Raw genomic sequence first — 14,107 nt, 5'->3', positions numbered from 1 at the left:
TCTTAAATTGGCTAGCATAGATGCATAAAAGCTCTCAAGAAAAATGCCAAACATGCATCAATCTTATATATATACAAGCAAAGAGAAAACGACAACACGCATCCATCTTAAATTACTTGCTACACAATTTTCCCAAAAAAAAAAGTGCGTACTGCTAAAGAAAAAATTGAGTACTTTGAAATATTTATCTGAACTATCTATAAGAAAGAGACGTCCTGTATACACACCGTATACCATGCTTGGTGTAGTGGCAATTGTCAGTTTACTCTAACAGTAGTACGCGAGTTTGAACCCTCCGCCACGCAAATTAAATTTTATTTGTTTCATCAGGAACTGACAGTTGGGACCTGCACGTAAGATGGCACCAGAGGTCATATAAGCAGATTAAAAATATTAGGGACCTCTTTGCAAAAGCTATAACGCCACGTGTTAGCTTTTGATTAACCGAGGACCAAATCTTCACACAATTGTAAGTTGTAGGACTGAGATTTCACCTTCTGCAAGTTTGTAGGACCAAACCTTCGCATCACATACAAGTTGCTGGACCAAGGGTGTATTTAGCTCTTTTCAAAAAAGATGGTAGTATATAATCAGTGTTCCAAAGAAAAAAAACGGGCAGATTGGCCCAGCCAGGCGCATAGATTTATGTACTCATCGGCACAGCCACCACAATTTTGCAATGTGTATATATATTATTACAACAGAAGTCAACAGTCAAAGTTACATCTCAAGGACCATGTAATTGTCCAAAACACTGCTTAAAATTCTTCAATATTAATATATGCTCATTGTCGAAAAAAAAACTGCTTAAAATGGAAAGCATAATAACACAAATATAATTAGGAAGGTGTTAAACCAGATCCTGCCAATATCTCACTTCAGCTTCATTCTGAGATTTCTAATTCAAATTGTGTAGACCAAAATTTGAATTAGAAGCCACAAAATAACAAAAGGTGGGATTTTGGCAGGAAAATTTGAACTAGAAGCCTCAAAATAACAAAGCTTGCATCCCTAAAATTACATAACTGAACATTGGATAACTACAATTGTTTGTCATCTGAATTTCACAAAGCATGGCACCGGGCGCAGGGCTCAAGAACGCTTAAAGTAACTGTAGGAGGTACTTCACCCTCGATGTATGTTCTTATAGCCAAGATAGTTCTGTGTGCCTCCCTTATGTATGCAGTTTCCAGGGGAGGGCATCCATTGTCCAATATATTGCCAGAGCACCGATTATTCACAGGACTAGGGTCCAAAGTAAGGGACTTCAGTGACCTTACATTCTTAAGAATATGACATGTCAGCTCAACCATGCTCTTTTGGGGGCAGAAACCAGTGATCTTCACACTCTTGAGTTTTTTATGGCAGTGGTCTGGCATTCGCCGCAGAGAGGAGGGATCTCCCTGAAACGACTCATACTTGCACTGCCTTTTCACCTGAAGATCAAAAGCCTTGATTATCGAAATTGATGATTCAAACATGGTTATTAGATATTTATTAAAGGTTGAACAGTGACTTACATACAAGACAAACTTCTCCATGGAAGGAGCGGCATCAAAATAAGAAACCAAAAATAAATAATCATAGTCCCGGTTGAAGTACCCTCCAATAAATTGAATACTCAAGAACTTGAGGTGGAGGAATTTGCTAGATACCACTGGCACATTGATTTTCTGCATAAAGATGTCTCAGGTTAGCTACTCTTATATGGACACTTAGCAACTTAAGAGCAAGAGAATACCTCACAAGTAGAACATATGGTAAGACTCAGAAGATTCGGCACACAGGGAGGAAGGTTTTCAACAGCATGACTGATAGCACAGTTATGGTGCAACATCATGTTCTTCATTTTGAGCGACTCCCCAAGTGAGAGTTGCTCTTCATAACCTCCAAAGCGAAATCTGGAGATATTTGGAGCTTTGTTCTCAACTAGTAAGCGGGCACGTGCAATGCACGTCTTGATTATCATTAATAAAATTTCTTAACAACCACTTCACAATGACTTTTTTGAGGTAGTGATTGTCGGGTTTGTCCTAGCAACAATGCAACGTCACCTCCAATCTTGAGTTCCTAACTCATAAAAATCCCCACAACACTTCCGTAGATGATGCCTAGATGGTTCACATCTCTGGAAGTCCCAACACCACTATACATGAAAGGAAGTTCTCAACAAATATGAATGAAGCCAAATGAAAGAGCTCAAAATTATATTACTCATCTCTCCATCTATGTTTAAAATGTTCTGCCACAAAAATGTTCAATGCTTAATTAAGATATAATTTCCAAAACAAATATAATCACTAAGCTAAAAAAGATGAGTCGATCTACCTGACATGGAGGATCGATTGAGCTCTTAAACTTGATGTAAACCAGAAGTCCCCAAATAGAGTGCCATATCTACGACACAAAGAAAAAGAAATAAACTAATCAAAAGATACTCTTCACATTGTTATCTACCTCGCTAGTGTTGCTCATCTCACTCACAAATAGTACTAAAAACAACTTACTTTTGCCCAAATCTTTTCTAGGCAAGGATGATAAGAATGTGACACCTCCTTGTCGCTCTAATAGTGAAGCTTCTTCTATATTCTATTGGCATAGAATTCGTTCAAATCCTCTTAACCTGCACAAATTGGCATATGCGTTCAATCAAGATCTCCAAATCTATCCTATCACGTCAAACAAAGTCCTCACGAATAGAATCAAGTAGATTACTAAACAATGCCATCTCATAGGTGTACATGATCCGAACAAGATAGCACAGTTACTTCTCGTACAAATTGATGCTTCATTACCTTTTAAATATACATCAAGCACACCATCATTCTGCTAAATATATGAGAACAACATACGCAGCTAGGAGACTACTATGCCGCATTCTCTTACTAAAACAATAGCTCTCTGCATTTCGGTAATCAGCTAATGGTACATATGATTTTATATGCATGAACGATCATTATACTTAAATTGCATGCACTATATATATGGTTGCTGAATCAAAGAAAACATGATGCTTCAAATGCTCTGATCACAGTGAAGAAGCAATCTGCATGCCTCAAATGCTAGCTCGAGCGGTAAGCAGCGTGGTTGTGCAAGCAACTCTCCGAGGTTTGAAAATTGCATTCGTGTTCTTGGTGCCTCACTCTTCTACCTATGAAAATATGGCTCTAGTTTCCTTCCCCGTTGTCATGTTTTTCATTAAGACGTCTTACCCAATGTCGTAGCTTTGGCAGGGCAATACATACCTCCACCTAAAATGTGCATGAAGATGGAATGTGGCCTATTCACTTCGACAACTGGTCATGTTGCAATTTTATAATCCGAGGCCTTGCTTCTCAAAATGAATGGTATAACGATGTGTATTGGTGGTTGCGGACATACCTTGATTACACCACAATATAATGTGCATTGGCCTCCACTTTCAAGAACGGTGCCATGTTCCCCACCAGACACCAGCAGCATGACACTGTAGCACAATTGCAATATTCAAGATATGAGACAACCAGACAAACTACAGGCAACCAAAATTCATAGGATCGTTGTGTGGCGTGCATACCTTGAAAAGTTCCAATTTCTACGAATCGCATCAATTATGCATCTTGCTTGACTAATTGAATTTTCACGGGCCTGCAGGGCAGAAATATGGCTTATATTAGCTGATTGCCGCTATTTTTATAGCATAAATTATGAAGTTGATGCCCGAGTATCTTCTCAACCAAATGCTCAAAAACTATATTCATTGGTAAACTTATGGAAAATGGATAGGAAAAAAACCAATTCAGCACCCAAGAAATGTGGGCATATTTTTATATTCTTTGTAGAACATCAACATGGGAACTCAAACTCATACAAACAAACTTTACATTGCAAAGATAACTGTAGAAGTTCAAGCTCGTGCGTTTTTCTCTGAAACCATTGCATCCAGATGTGAGAAACTTGACCCAAAAACACTCACCATTAATTAGTTATGCTAGCAATTCCTTGGGATAAGGAATCAGAGGGCACCGTTGTGCACGCCCAGGACGTGAAGACCTCTCCACGCACATCGTCGGGGGCATTGAAGCGGCATCCAAGGCGTCCTTGTACACTACCGGCAGGGAATACCTTGCCGCGCATGCGATCGAAGGCTCGAGGCCACACACGGCATCCAGGGCGCCGCCGCAAACGTTCTTGAAGGCGCCGTCGAGCCATGGACGGCTTCGCCCTAGAAGCCTTAGGCGTCGTGCACTCCATAGAGAATTCCGCGTCCAAGCCGACGGTGGGGCGAGTCGAGCGAACCGGCAATTAATCTCCAGCTCCCGTCATCTGATTATCTACTGTTGTCGTCTAAAAGATGAATTAGGCAAGATGTAGATTTGGTGAGCAAATTATGCTGCGGGATTTTTGGAGTGATTGACATGCATATGTGGCTGTTAATTTGCAACGTGATTTTAGGATCTAATTGTGGGCGTGGTTGATGGTTGGGGGATGTGGGAGAATAGCGAAATGTGGACCGTGTGATGCACGTGAATGAACGGTGGAGATTCAATTTTCCAACGGTACTTCGTGCCTTTATAAGTAGTAGAGATGACATGGAGGTTCGAACATTCAAACACCTCCAGGAATTTGAGCCGCTGCAGCAGGGAAGGTATCTCAAGGTGAATTATATCATCACAATGTAGAAGCTGCAAGTGTTCCAAAGCAAAGGAATTGGATAGAAGGCACCCTAACTCATCATCCGTGATCCGCACTTTAAACAGCTGCAACATTTTCAGGCTTCTAAAACCAAGTTGAAATGTGGGATGTAAGCCACAATTGAAAAGACGAAGATGCTGAATCGAGTCTTGGCTCTGGTCAGATAGAAGTTTGCATGGGAAATCAAACGGTGCCTCCTTCGAAAATAGTGCAAAGTCAAGTTCTTCTATCCCTGGTGTAACAGCCATCTTAAGCCAGCTATTGAGTTGATGACATGATACAGCATCACAAGGAGCATAGTATTCTAATTTGAATTTCCTCACACCAGCACCTGAGTGGTTTGCTAGAACACAGTCAATTTTGTGGGTGTAGTCTCTTATCACATTCCATCCCACTGTTCGTAAATTTTCTTTCGAGCACATCGTTTTATTAGTGAAGGTGAGGTTAGGATAGCATCTCCAGGACTGTAGAAAGGAGTGAGAGACACACCCAAGACGGGCAGCATCTTGCATTGGCAGGAGGAAATGTATATGACGCCAGATGTCCTACATGCAAAAGTAGAAAGGATCATCATTAGAATTGCGGGCTTGTTCTTGTAGAAATAAAAGAAGGATAAAAGCACGTAAAGTACAGCAGTCAGGGCAAAAAAAAAAACAAATTACACAGCTCCCAAGGAAAATAGTTCTACTCCCTCCGTTCTAGAATAAGTGTCGTAATTTTATCTAGATTTGAATGTATGTACAACTAAAATGTATCTAGATATATCTGTATCTAGCAAGCTTTTAGAAGTGAGGTAGTAGGAAATTTAGTTCGTCAGGAAGAGAATCTTAAAACTCGTGAAACAGTTTTCTGCCAAAAAGTTAGCTGCAACAGAACAAAGCAAAGCTTGTTGCAGTGAGAAGTATGTTCACAACTTCTATTTAGCTATTCTGCTGATGGAGATCTGACAATATCAAGACATACCTCTGGAAGGTCTGGCCCTAGATATCTCATTTTCTTGCCATCAAGAAAATAAACGTCCGGTTGGCAGGGTGAGCTGTTTCGTGTAGCTAATGAGGAAGCAATACATCCATCTGCAACACATGACTGTTAGTAATATACAAACACCCACAAAAGGAAACAACAGGTTCAAGTACACACAAAGTTCGATTCTTTGTCCAGTTTTTTGCAGGAACACAAACGAGATCGACAATCTACAAGACTCAATTATGTCAATACGAAAACCAAACTCTGTTGCCCCCCAGATCTTGTCATTTCTTTAGTCTAATAAAACTGGATCCCATCAAAGTGTGATATCTCTTGACCTTATCAGAAAGGCGGACGGGAACTCAAAAAAGGTTCCTTCTTTAACAGAGAAAACTCATTCATAACAGAAAGGCTGCAGGGTAACGATATTCTTAACAGGAGAGCGGCACACGTTGAGAATTAAGATCCCGAGATCTACAATCTACAAGGTCGATTGTCCATACGAAAATCAAACTCCAACTGAGAAAAAATATTTTAGGAAAACAACGCAGTTGCCCCCAAAGTCTAGTTAATTTCTTTCAAACTATTAAAACCGGATCCCATCGACTTGTGAGAGCCCTAGACCATATCACCGGTGCGAACTGTCCAAAAAAAAAAGGGTCCATTTTAGTAGAAGAGCGGCACACATATATAGGAGAATTTGCATCCCTAACCCTAATAAAACTCATACATAGCATCAAGGCGCGGGGTAAGCAATTCTTAACAAAATAGCAGCACACACAGGAGAACTTAAACAGTAGCAGAGGGGCCGACGAAGGAGCTAAGACGCGGCGCTTACTCTTTGATTGGGCACAGCCACGATTTCGCTTCTGTTCCCGCTGTATAGACATGAGCCGATTGGGAGGGAGACGACACCACAGTACGAACCACCAAACCCAGGCAGTATCGTTTCGGGCAAGGCCACCGGGAGGATGAATCCTATTTGAAGCTTATTGCGTCGGTTAGTAATTCAAGCTGAGGTTGTAGCTCTTCTTCTTGCGCCAATGTTGCGGGATTCAACCAATGTATTTAGAGCATCTCCAGTCGCGTCCCCCAAACCGTCCCCGCGCCGGATTGAGCGTTTGGGGGACGTGTTTCGTTCGTGCCGCGTTTGGGGGACGTCGCTCCCCCGTCGCGTCCCCCAAACCAAATTTCGCAAATTTTAAACTTAAGCGAGATTCATCCAAACTTGCCAGATTCGAACAAAATTTGACTAAATTTAAACTAAACCTAATCTAGAACCACTTGCAGCGGCCGGAGGCGTCGTAGTACTGCTGGAAGTTGTACATCTCCTCGGTGACGACCTCCTGCTTGACGCGCTCCTCGACGGGCTCGTCGACGGGCTCATCCTTCACCAAGCCGCTTGGTCCTGCCTCGCCGTCGTCGGTGAGGTCCACCAGCGGCTTGCCGGAGTCGCGGATGGACATGGCGATCGCCGCGTCCAGCTCGCCCCTCCAGGCGTCCTTGTCGTTCATGGACGCCAAGAACGCCGCCCGCAGCCCTGGGCAGTCCTCGGGGTCGTCGCTGCTGGCGATGAGCCGCTGCTGCCGCTCGTACTCCGCCATCAGCGCCGCCTGCGACGCTTCCTCCGGCTCCTCCTTCACCTCCGGCTTCGGGATGAGGAGGGCGCCGCCGCGCCTCCCTTGCTGCCGTCGGCTGCCGCTGCCGCTGCCGCCACGCCTCGTGTTGACGGGCGTCACCGGCTCCTCCTTGACCTCCCGTTTGGGGACGGTGTAGGGCGCCGACCGGTACGACGAGGACGGCGTCGATCGCGCCGGTCCCGAGGAAGAAGAGTGCGAGGAGGAGGAGTACGTCGTCCTCCTCGGCTGCCATTGAGGAGACGGCGGCGGCGACGACGGCATCTCCAGCCTTGGAGCGCCGTTGCGGATGCCGCGGATGACGTTGTCGAGGGTGCGCCCCGGAATGCCCCAGAACAGGGTGCGGCCGTCCTTGTTCCAGCTGTTGAGCCCGCTGACGATCCCCTGGGTGCTGTGCATCTCGACGTCGTACTTCGCCTTGAAGTACGTCGTCCACCAGGCGTCGTTGTTGGTGACCGCCCACGTTGGATCCAACCGCTCTGCGGGGGTGAGTTGAGCCCGCCGGGCCTTGATGGCGTCCCTCCATTGATCCGTGTCCGGCTTCGGCGGCGGCGGGATGCCAATGCCGTTCACGGCCATCTTCCAGCCGCCGCTGCTTGGCAGCCGCATGTCCGGCGAGACTATATACCGGGCGTGGTACAGCGCCCACGCCTGCGCCACGGTGAGGCTGCCGCGGCCGAAGCCGTTCGCCGCGGCGATCTTGCGGGAGGACGAGGTCGACATTTTTTGGAGCGGCGAGGAGAAGATCTGGGAGGGGGGAGGCGGCGGCGACGATAAGGATTGTGATGAGCGGCGAGAACTGCAGGGCGTCTTAAAACAGCGCCGGCAGCGGGTGGTTGCACGCAATAACTCCGGCGCGGACGGCCACGCGGCCATGCACGACGAGACGCGTCCCTGCGTCGCCTGGGAAAACAGGGACGCCATTAACGTCGCTTGACCAAAGGTAGGCGACGGGGTTTTAGCCTTCCGTGCCGCTGACGAGTCGGCCCCGCCACTCCCCGTCTCGCTTTTCGTTGTGTCCGGCGTCCCCGGTGCGTCCCCTGTGGGACGGGGACGGGCTCGGGGCGCCGGACACCGTATGGGGGCGCGCCGGACAAAAATGGGCTTTGGGGGACGCGGCTGGAACGGTTTTTTTTGGTCCGGCGCGCCCCAAATCCCTTTGGGGGACGCTTTGGGGGACGCGGCTGGAGATGCTCTTAAAAAACCGGGGTTGGGAGTTAAAAGTTATAGTATCCTAATTTCACATGTTGCATACTGATTGTATTTATAGTCTTGTATTCAATTTTTATTCGTGGGCAACTAACATTTATGGATAAGAAAGTATGGCCATGTGTGCAAGAAATTCAATTGGTTTATCTCATTCAACCACCTCAATTGATTTGGACAGAGTCACATGAAGGTCGCAAAGGAAGAAGACTACCATGACGTTAGTTAGGGTTAGAGTTAGGATTTAGGGTCGGTGGATTAAACATGCACGCTGATGCGTGTGGTTGACACGTCCGTTGGGAACCCCAAGAGGAAGGTGTGATGCGCACAGCGGCAAGTTTCTCTCAGTAAGAAACCAAGGTTTAATCGAACCAGTAGGAGTCAAGAAGCACGTTGAAGGTTGATGGCGGCGGGATGTAGTGCGGCGCAACACCAGAGATTCCGGCGCCAACGTGGAACCTGCACAACACAACCAAAGTACTTTGCCCCAACGAAACAGTGAGGTTGTCAATCTCACCGGCTTGCTGTAACAAAGGATTAACCGTATTGTGTGGAAGATGATTGTTTGCAGAAAACAGTAGAACAAGTATTGCAGTAGATTGTATTTCAGTATAGAGAATTGGACCGGGGTCCACAGTTCACTAGAGGTGTCTCTCCCATAAGATAAACAGCATGTTGGGTGAACAAATTACAGTTGGGCAATTGACAAATAAAGAGGGCATGACCATGCACATACATATTATGATGAGTATAGTGAGATTTAATTGGGCATTACGACAAAGTACATAGACCGCCATCCAGCATGCATCTATGCCTAAAAAGTCCACCTTCAGGTTATCATCCGAACCCCCTCCAGTATTAAGTTGCAAAGCAACAGACAATTGCATTAAGTATGGTGCGTAATGTAATCAACAACTACATCCTTAGACATAGCATCAATGTTTTATCCCTAGTGGCAACAGCACAACACAACCTTAGAACTTTCATCACATCCCTGTGTCAATGCGAGGCATGAACCCACTATCGAGCATAAATACTCCCTCTTGGAGTTACAAGCATCTACTTGGCCAGAGCATCTACTAGTAACGGAGAGCATGCAAGATCATAAACAACACATAGACATAACTTTGATAATCAACATAACAAGTATTCTCTATTCATCGGATCCCAACAAACGCAACATATAGAATTACAGATAGATGATCTTGATCATGTTAGGCAGCTCACAAGATCCGACAATGAAGCACAATGGGGAGAAGACAACCATCTAGCTACTGCTATGGAACCATAGTCCAGGGGTAGACTACTCACACATCACTCCGGAGGCGACCATGGCGGCGTAGAGTCCTCCGGGAGATGATTCCCCTCTCCGGCAGGGTGCCGGAGGCGATCTCCTGGATCCCCCGCGATGGGATCGGCGGCGGCGGCGTCTCATTAAGGATTTCCGTATCGTGGCTCTCGGTGCTGGGGTTTCGCGACGGAGGCTTTAAGTAGGCGGAAGGGCAGGTCAGGAGGCGGCACGAGGGCCCCACACCACAGGGCCGCGCGGCCAAGGGGGGGCCGCGCCGCCCTAGGGTCTGGGCACCTCGTGGCCCCACTTCATCTCCTCTTCGGACTTCTGGAAGCTTCGTGGCAAAATAGGACCCTGGGCGTTGATTTCGTCCAATTCCGAGAATATTTCGTTACTAGGATTTCTGAAACCAAAAAGAGCAGAAAACAGCAACTGGCACTTCGGCATCTTGTTAATAGGTTAGTTCCAGAAAATGCACGAATATGACATAAAGTGTGCATAAAACATGTAGATAACATCAATAATGTGGCATGGAACATAAGAAATTATCGATACGTCGGAGATGTATCAGCATCCCCAAGCTTAGTTCTGCTCGTCCCGAGCAGGTAAAACGATAACACAGATAATTTCTGGAGTGACATGCCATCATAACCTTGATCATACTATTTGTAAAGCATATGTAGTGAATGCAGCGATCAAAACAATGTATATGACATGAGTAAACAAGTGAATCATAAAGCAAAGACTTTTCATGAATAGCACTTCAAGACAAGCATCAATAAGTCTTGCATAAGAGTTAACTCATAAAGCAATAATTCAAAGTAAAGGCATTGAAGCAACACAAAGGAAGATTAAGTTTCAGCGGTTGCTTTCAACTTGTAACATGTATATCTCATGGATATTGTCAACATAGAGTAATATAATAAGTGCAATAAGCAAATATGTAGGAATCAATGCACAGTTCACACAAGTGTTTGCTTCTTGAGGTGGAGAGAAATAGGTGAACTGACTCAACATTGAAAGTAAAAGAATGGTCCTCCATAGAGGAAAAGCATCGATTGCTATATTTGTGCTAGAGCTTTGATTTTGAAAACATGAAACAATTTTGTCAACGGTAGTAATAAAGCATATGTATCATGTAAATTATATCTTACAAGTTGCAAGCCTCATGCATAGTATACTAATAGTGCCCGCACCTTGTCCTAATTAGCTTGGACTACCGGATCATCACAATGCACATGTTTTAACCAAGTGTCACAAAGGGGTACCTCTATGCCGCATGTACAAAGGTCTAAGGAGAAAGCTCGCATTGGATTTCTCGCTATTGATTATTCTCAACTTAGACATCCATACCGGGACAACATAGACAACAGATAATGGACTCCTCTTTTATGCATAAGCATGTAACAACAATTAATAATTTTCTCATATGAGATTGAGGATATTTGTCCAAAACTGAAACTTCCACCATATGGATCATGGCTTTAGTTAGCGGCCCAATGTTCTTCTCTAACAATATGCATGCTTAACCATAAGGTGGTAGATCTCTCTTACTTCAGACAAGACGAACATGCATAGCAACTCACATGAAATTCAACAAATAGTAGTTGATGGCGTCCCCAGTAAACATGGTTATCGCACAACAAGCAACTTAATAAGAGATAAAGTGCATAATTACATATTCAATACCACAATAGTTTTTAAGCTATTTGTCCCATGAGCTATATATTGCAAAGGTGAATGATGGAATTTTAAAGGTAGCACTCAAGCAATTTACTTTGGAATGGCGGAAAATACCATGTAGTAGGTAGGTATGGTGGACACAAATGGCATAGTGATTGGCTCAAGTATTTTGGATGCATGAGAAGTATTCCCTCTCGATACAAGGTTTAGGCTAGCAAGGCTTATTTGAAACAAACACAAGGATGAACCGGTGCAGCAAAACTCACATAAAAGACATATTGAAAACATTATAAGACTCTACACCGTCTTCCTTGTTGTTCAAACTCAATACTAGAAATTATCTAGACCTTAGAGAAACCAAATATGCAAACCAAATTTTAGCATGCTCTATGTATTTCTTCATTAATGGGTGCAAAGTATATGATGCAAGAGCTTAAACATGAGCACAACAATTGCCAAGTATCACATTACCCAAGACATTATAGCAATTACTACATGTATCATTTTCCAATTCCAACCATATAACAATTTAACGAAGAAGAAACTTCGCCATGAATACTATGAGTAGAAACTAAGGACATACTTGTCCATATGCTACAGCGGAGCGTGTCTCTCTCCCATAAAGTGAATGCTAGGATCCATTTTATTCAAACAAAACAAAAACAAAAACAAACCGACGCTCCAAGAAAAAGCACATAAGATGTGATGGAATAAAAATATAGTTTCAGGGGAGGAACCTGATAATGTTGTCGATGAAGAAGGGGATGCCTTGGGCATCCCCAAGCTTAGACGCTTGAGTCTTCTTGATATATGCAGGGGTGAACCACCGGGGCATCCCCAAGCTTAGAGCTTTCACTCTCCTTGATCATGTTGCATCATACTCCCCTCTTGATCCTTGAAAACTTCCTCCACACCAAACTCGAAACAACTCATTAGAGGGTTAGTGCACAATATAAATTGACATATTCAGAGGTGACACAATCATTCTTAACACTTCTGGACATTGCATAATGCTACTGGACATTAGTGGATCAAAGAAATTCATCCAACATAGCAAAAGAGGCAATGCGAAATAAAAGGCAGAATCTGTCAAAACAGAACAGTTCGTATTGACGAATTTTAAAATGGCACCAGACTTGCTCAAATGAAAATGCTCAAATTGAATGAAAGTTGCGTACATATCTGAAGATCATGCACGTAAATTGGCTTAATTTTCTGAGCTACCTACAGGGAGGTAGACCCAGATTCGTGACAGCAAAGAAATCTGGAACTGCGCAGTAATCCAAATCTAGTATGAACTTTTCTATCAACGACTTTACTTGGCACAATAAAACACTAAACTAAGATAAGGAGAGGTTGCTACAGTAGTAAACAACTTCCAAGACACAAAATAAAAACAAAGTACTGTAGGTAAAAACATGGGTTGTCTCCCATAAGCGTTTTTCTTTAACGCCTTTCAGCTAGGCGCAGAAAGTGTGTATCAAGTATTATCAAGAGACGAAGTGTCAACATCATAATTTGTTATCATAATAGAATCAAAAGGTAACTTCATTCTCTTTCTAGGGAAGTGTTCCATACCTTTCTTGAGAGGAAATTGATATTTTATATTACCTTCCTTCATATCAATGATAGCACCAACAGTTCGAAGAAAAGGTCTTCCCAATATAATGGGACAAGATGCATTGCATTCAATATCCAAGACAACAAAATCAACGGGGACAAGGTTATTGTTAACGGTAATGCGAACATTATCAATTTTCCCCAAAGGTTTTTTTGTAGAATGATCAGCAAGATTAACATCCAAATAATAATTTTTCAGCGGTGGCAAGTCAAGCATATTATAAATTTTATTAGGCATAACAGAAATACTTGCACCAGGATCACATAAAGCATTACAATCAAAATCTTTAACCTTCATCTTAATGATGGGCTCCCAACCATCCTCTAGCTTTCTAGGAATAGAGGCTTCGCGCTCTAGTTTCTCTTCTCTAGCTTTTATGAGAGCATTTGTAATATGTTGCGTGAAAGCCAAATTTATAGCACTAGCATTAGGACTTTTAGCAAGTTTTTGCAAGAACTTTATAACTTCAGAGATGTGGCAATCATCAAAATTCAAACCATTATAATCTAAAGCAATGGGATCATCATCCCCAATGTTGGAAAAAAATTCAGCAGTTTTATCACAGGCAGTTTCAGCAATTTTAGCGATTTCGAGCGGTTTCTCGCTTTGCATTAGAAGTGGAAACATTGCTAACACCAATTCTTTTATTATTAATAGTAGGAGGTGCAGCAACATGTGTAGCATTAGCATTACTAGTGGTGGTAATAGTCCAAACTTTAGCTACATTCTTCTCTTTAGCTAGTTTTTCATTTTCTTCTCTATCCCACCTAGCACGCAGTTCAGCCATTAATCTTATATTCTCATTAATTCTAACTTGGATGGCATTTGCTGTAGTTGTAATTTTGTCATCTAAATTCTCAGGTTTAGCAGCCATTTTATTAATTAAAGAAGATTGTGATGCAGACATGTATGAGATTCGGTTTTCAGCATTAGCAAGTTTAGTTTGCAACCCCGAGATCTCCCTATTCAGATTTTCAAGTTGATTCCCTATATTCTTCAACAAGGTAGATTGCTCATTCATGGTTTTAG

At 43.4% G+C, this 14,107-nt stretch overlaps 1 protein-coding gene across 1 annotated transcript; it reads right to left on the bottom strand.

Annotated features, from left to right (window-relative positions):
* Window positions 1-1,064: 1,064 nt before the first annotated feature.
* LOC127330012 (uncharacterized) lies at window positions 1,065-7,676 on the bottom strand. Its single transcript, XM_051356382.2, has 8 exons — window positions 7,615-7,676; window positions 6,479-6,618; window positions 5,638-5,747; window positions 4,572-5,219; window positions 2,302-2,305; window positions 1,742-1,929; window positions 1,521-1,673; window positions 1,065-1,436 (listed from the first exon to the last, which is right to left on the bottom strand). The coding sequence occupies exons 1-8, from the start codon at window positions 7,674-7,676 to the stop codon at window positions 1,065-1,067; spliced, it is 1,677 nt and encodes a 558-aa protein (XP_051212342.2).
* Between the last annotated feature and the right edge of the window lie 6,431 nt (window positions 7,677-14,107).

Source organism: Lolium perenne, chromosome 2 (genome assembly GCF_019359855.2).
Source record: "Lolium perenne isolate Kyuss_39 chromosome 2, Kyuss_2.0, whole genome shotgun sequence".
In the NCBI taxonomy this organism is placed as follows: Eukaryota; Viridiplantae; Streptophyta; class Magnoliopsida; order Poales; family Poaceae; genus Lolium; species Lolium perenne.
Note: the sequence above shows the minus strand (reverse complement) of the source record. Positions and strands in the feature narration are given on the sequence as shown.

Bases quoted from the DNA above. Each gene is read 5' to 3' on its own strand.
- LOC127330012 (XM_051356382.2), bottom strand. From the start codon at position 7,676: ATGCACAGCACCCAGGGGATCGTCAGCGGGCTCAACAGCTGGAACAAG. The intron at 6,619-7,614 runs GTTCTGGGGCAT...AGCTTCAAATAG, and splicing joins AACAAGGACGGCCGCACCCT to GATTCATCCTCCCGGTGGCC. The intron at 5,220-5,637 runs GTATGTCTTGAT...TTTTGCATGTAG, and splicing joins TAGGGCCAGACCTTCCAGAG to GACATCTGGCGTCATATACA.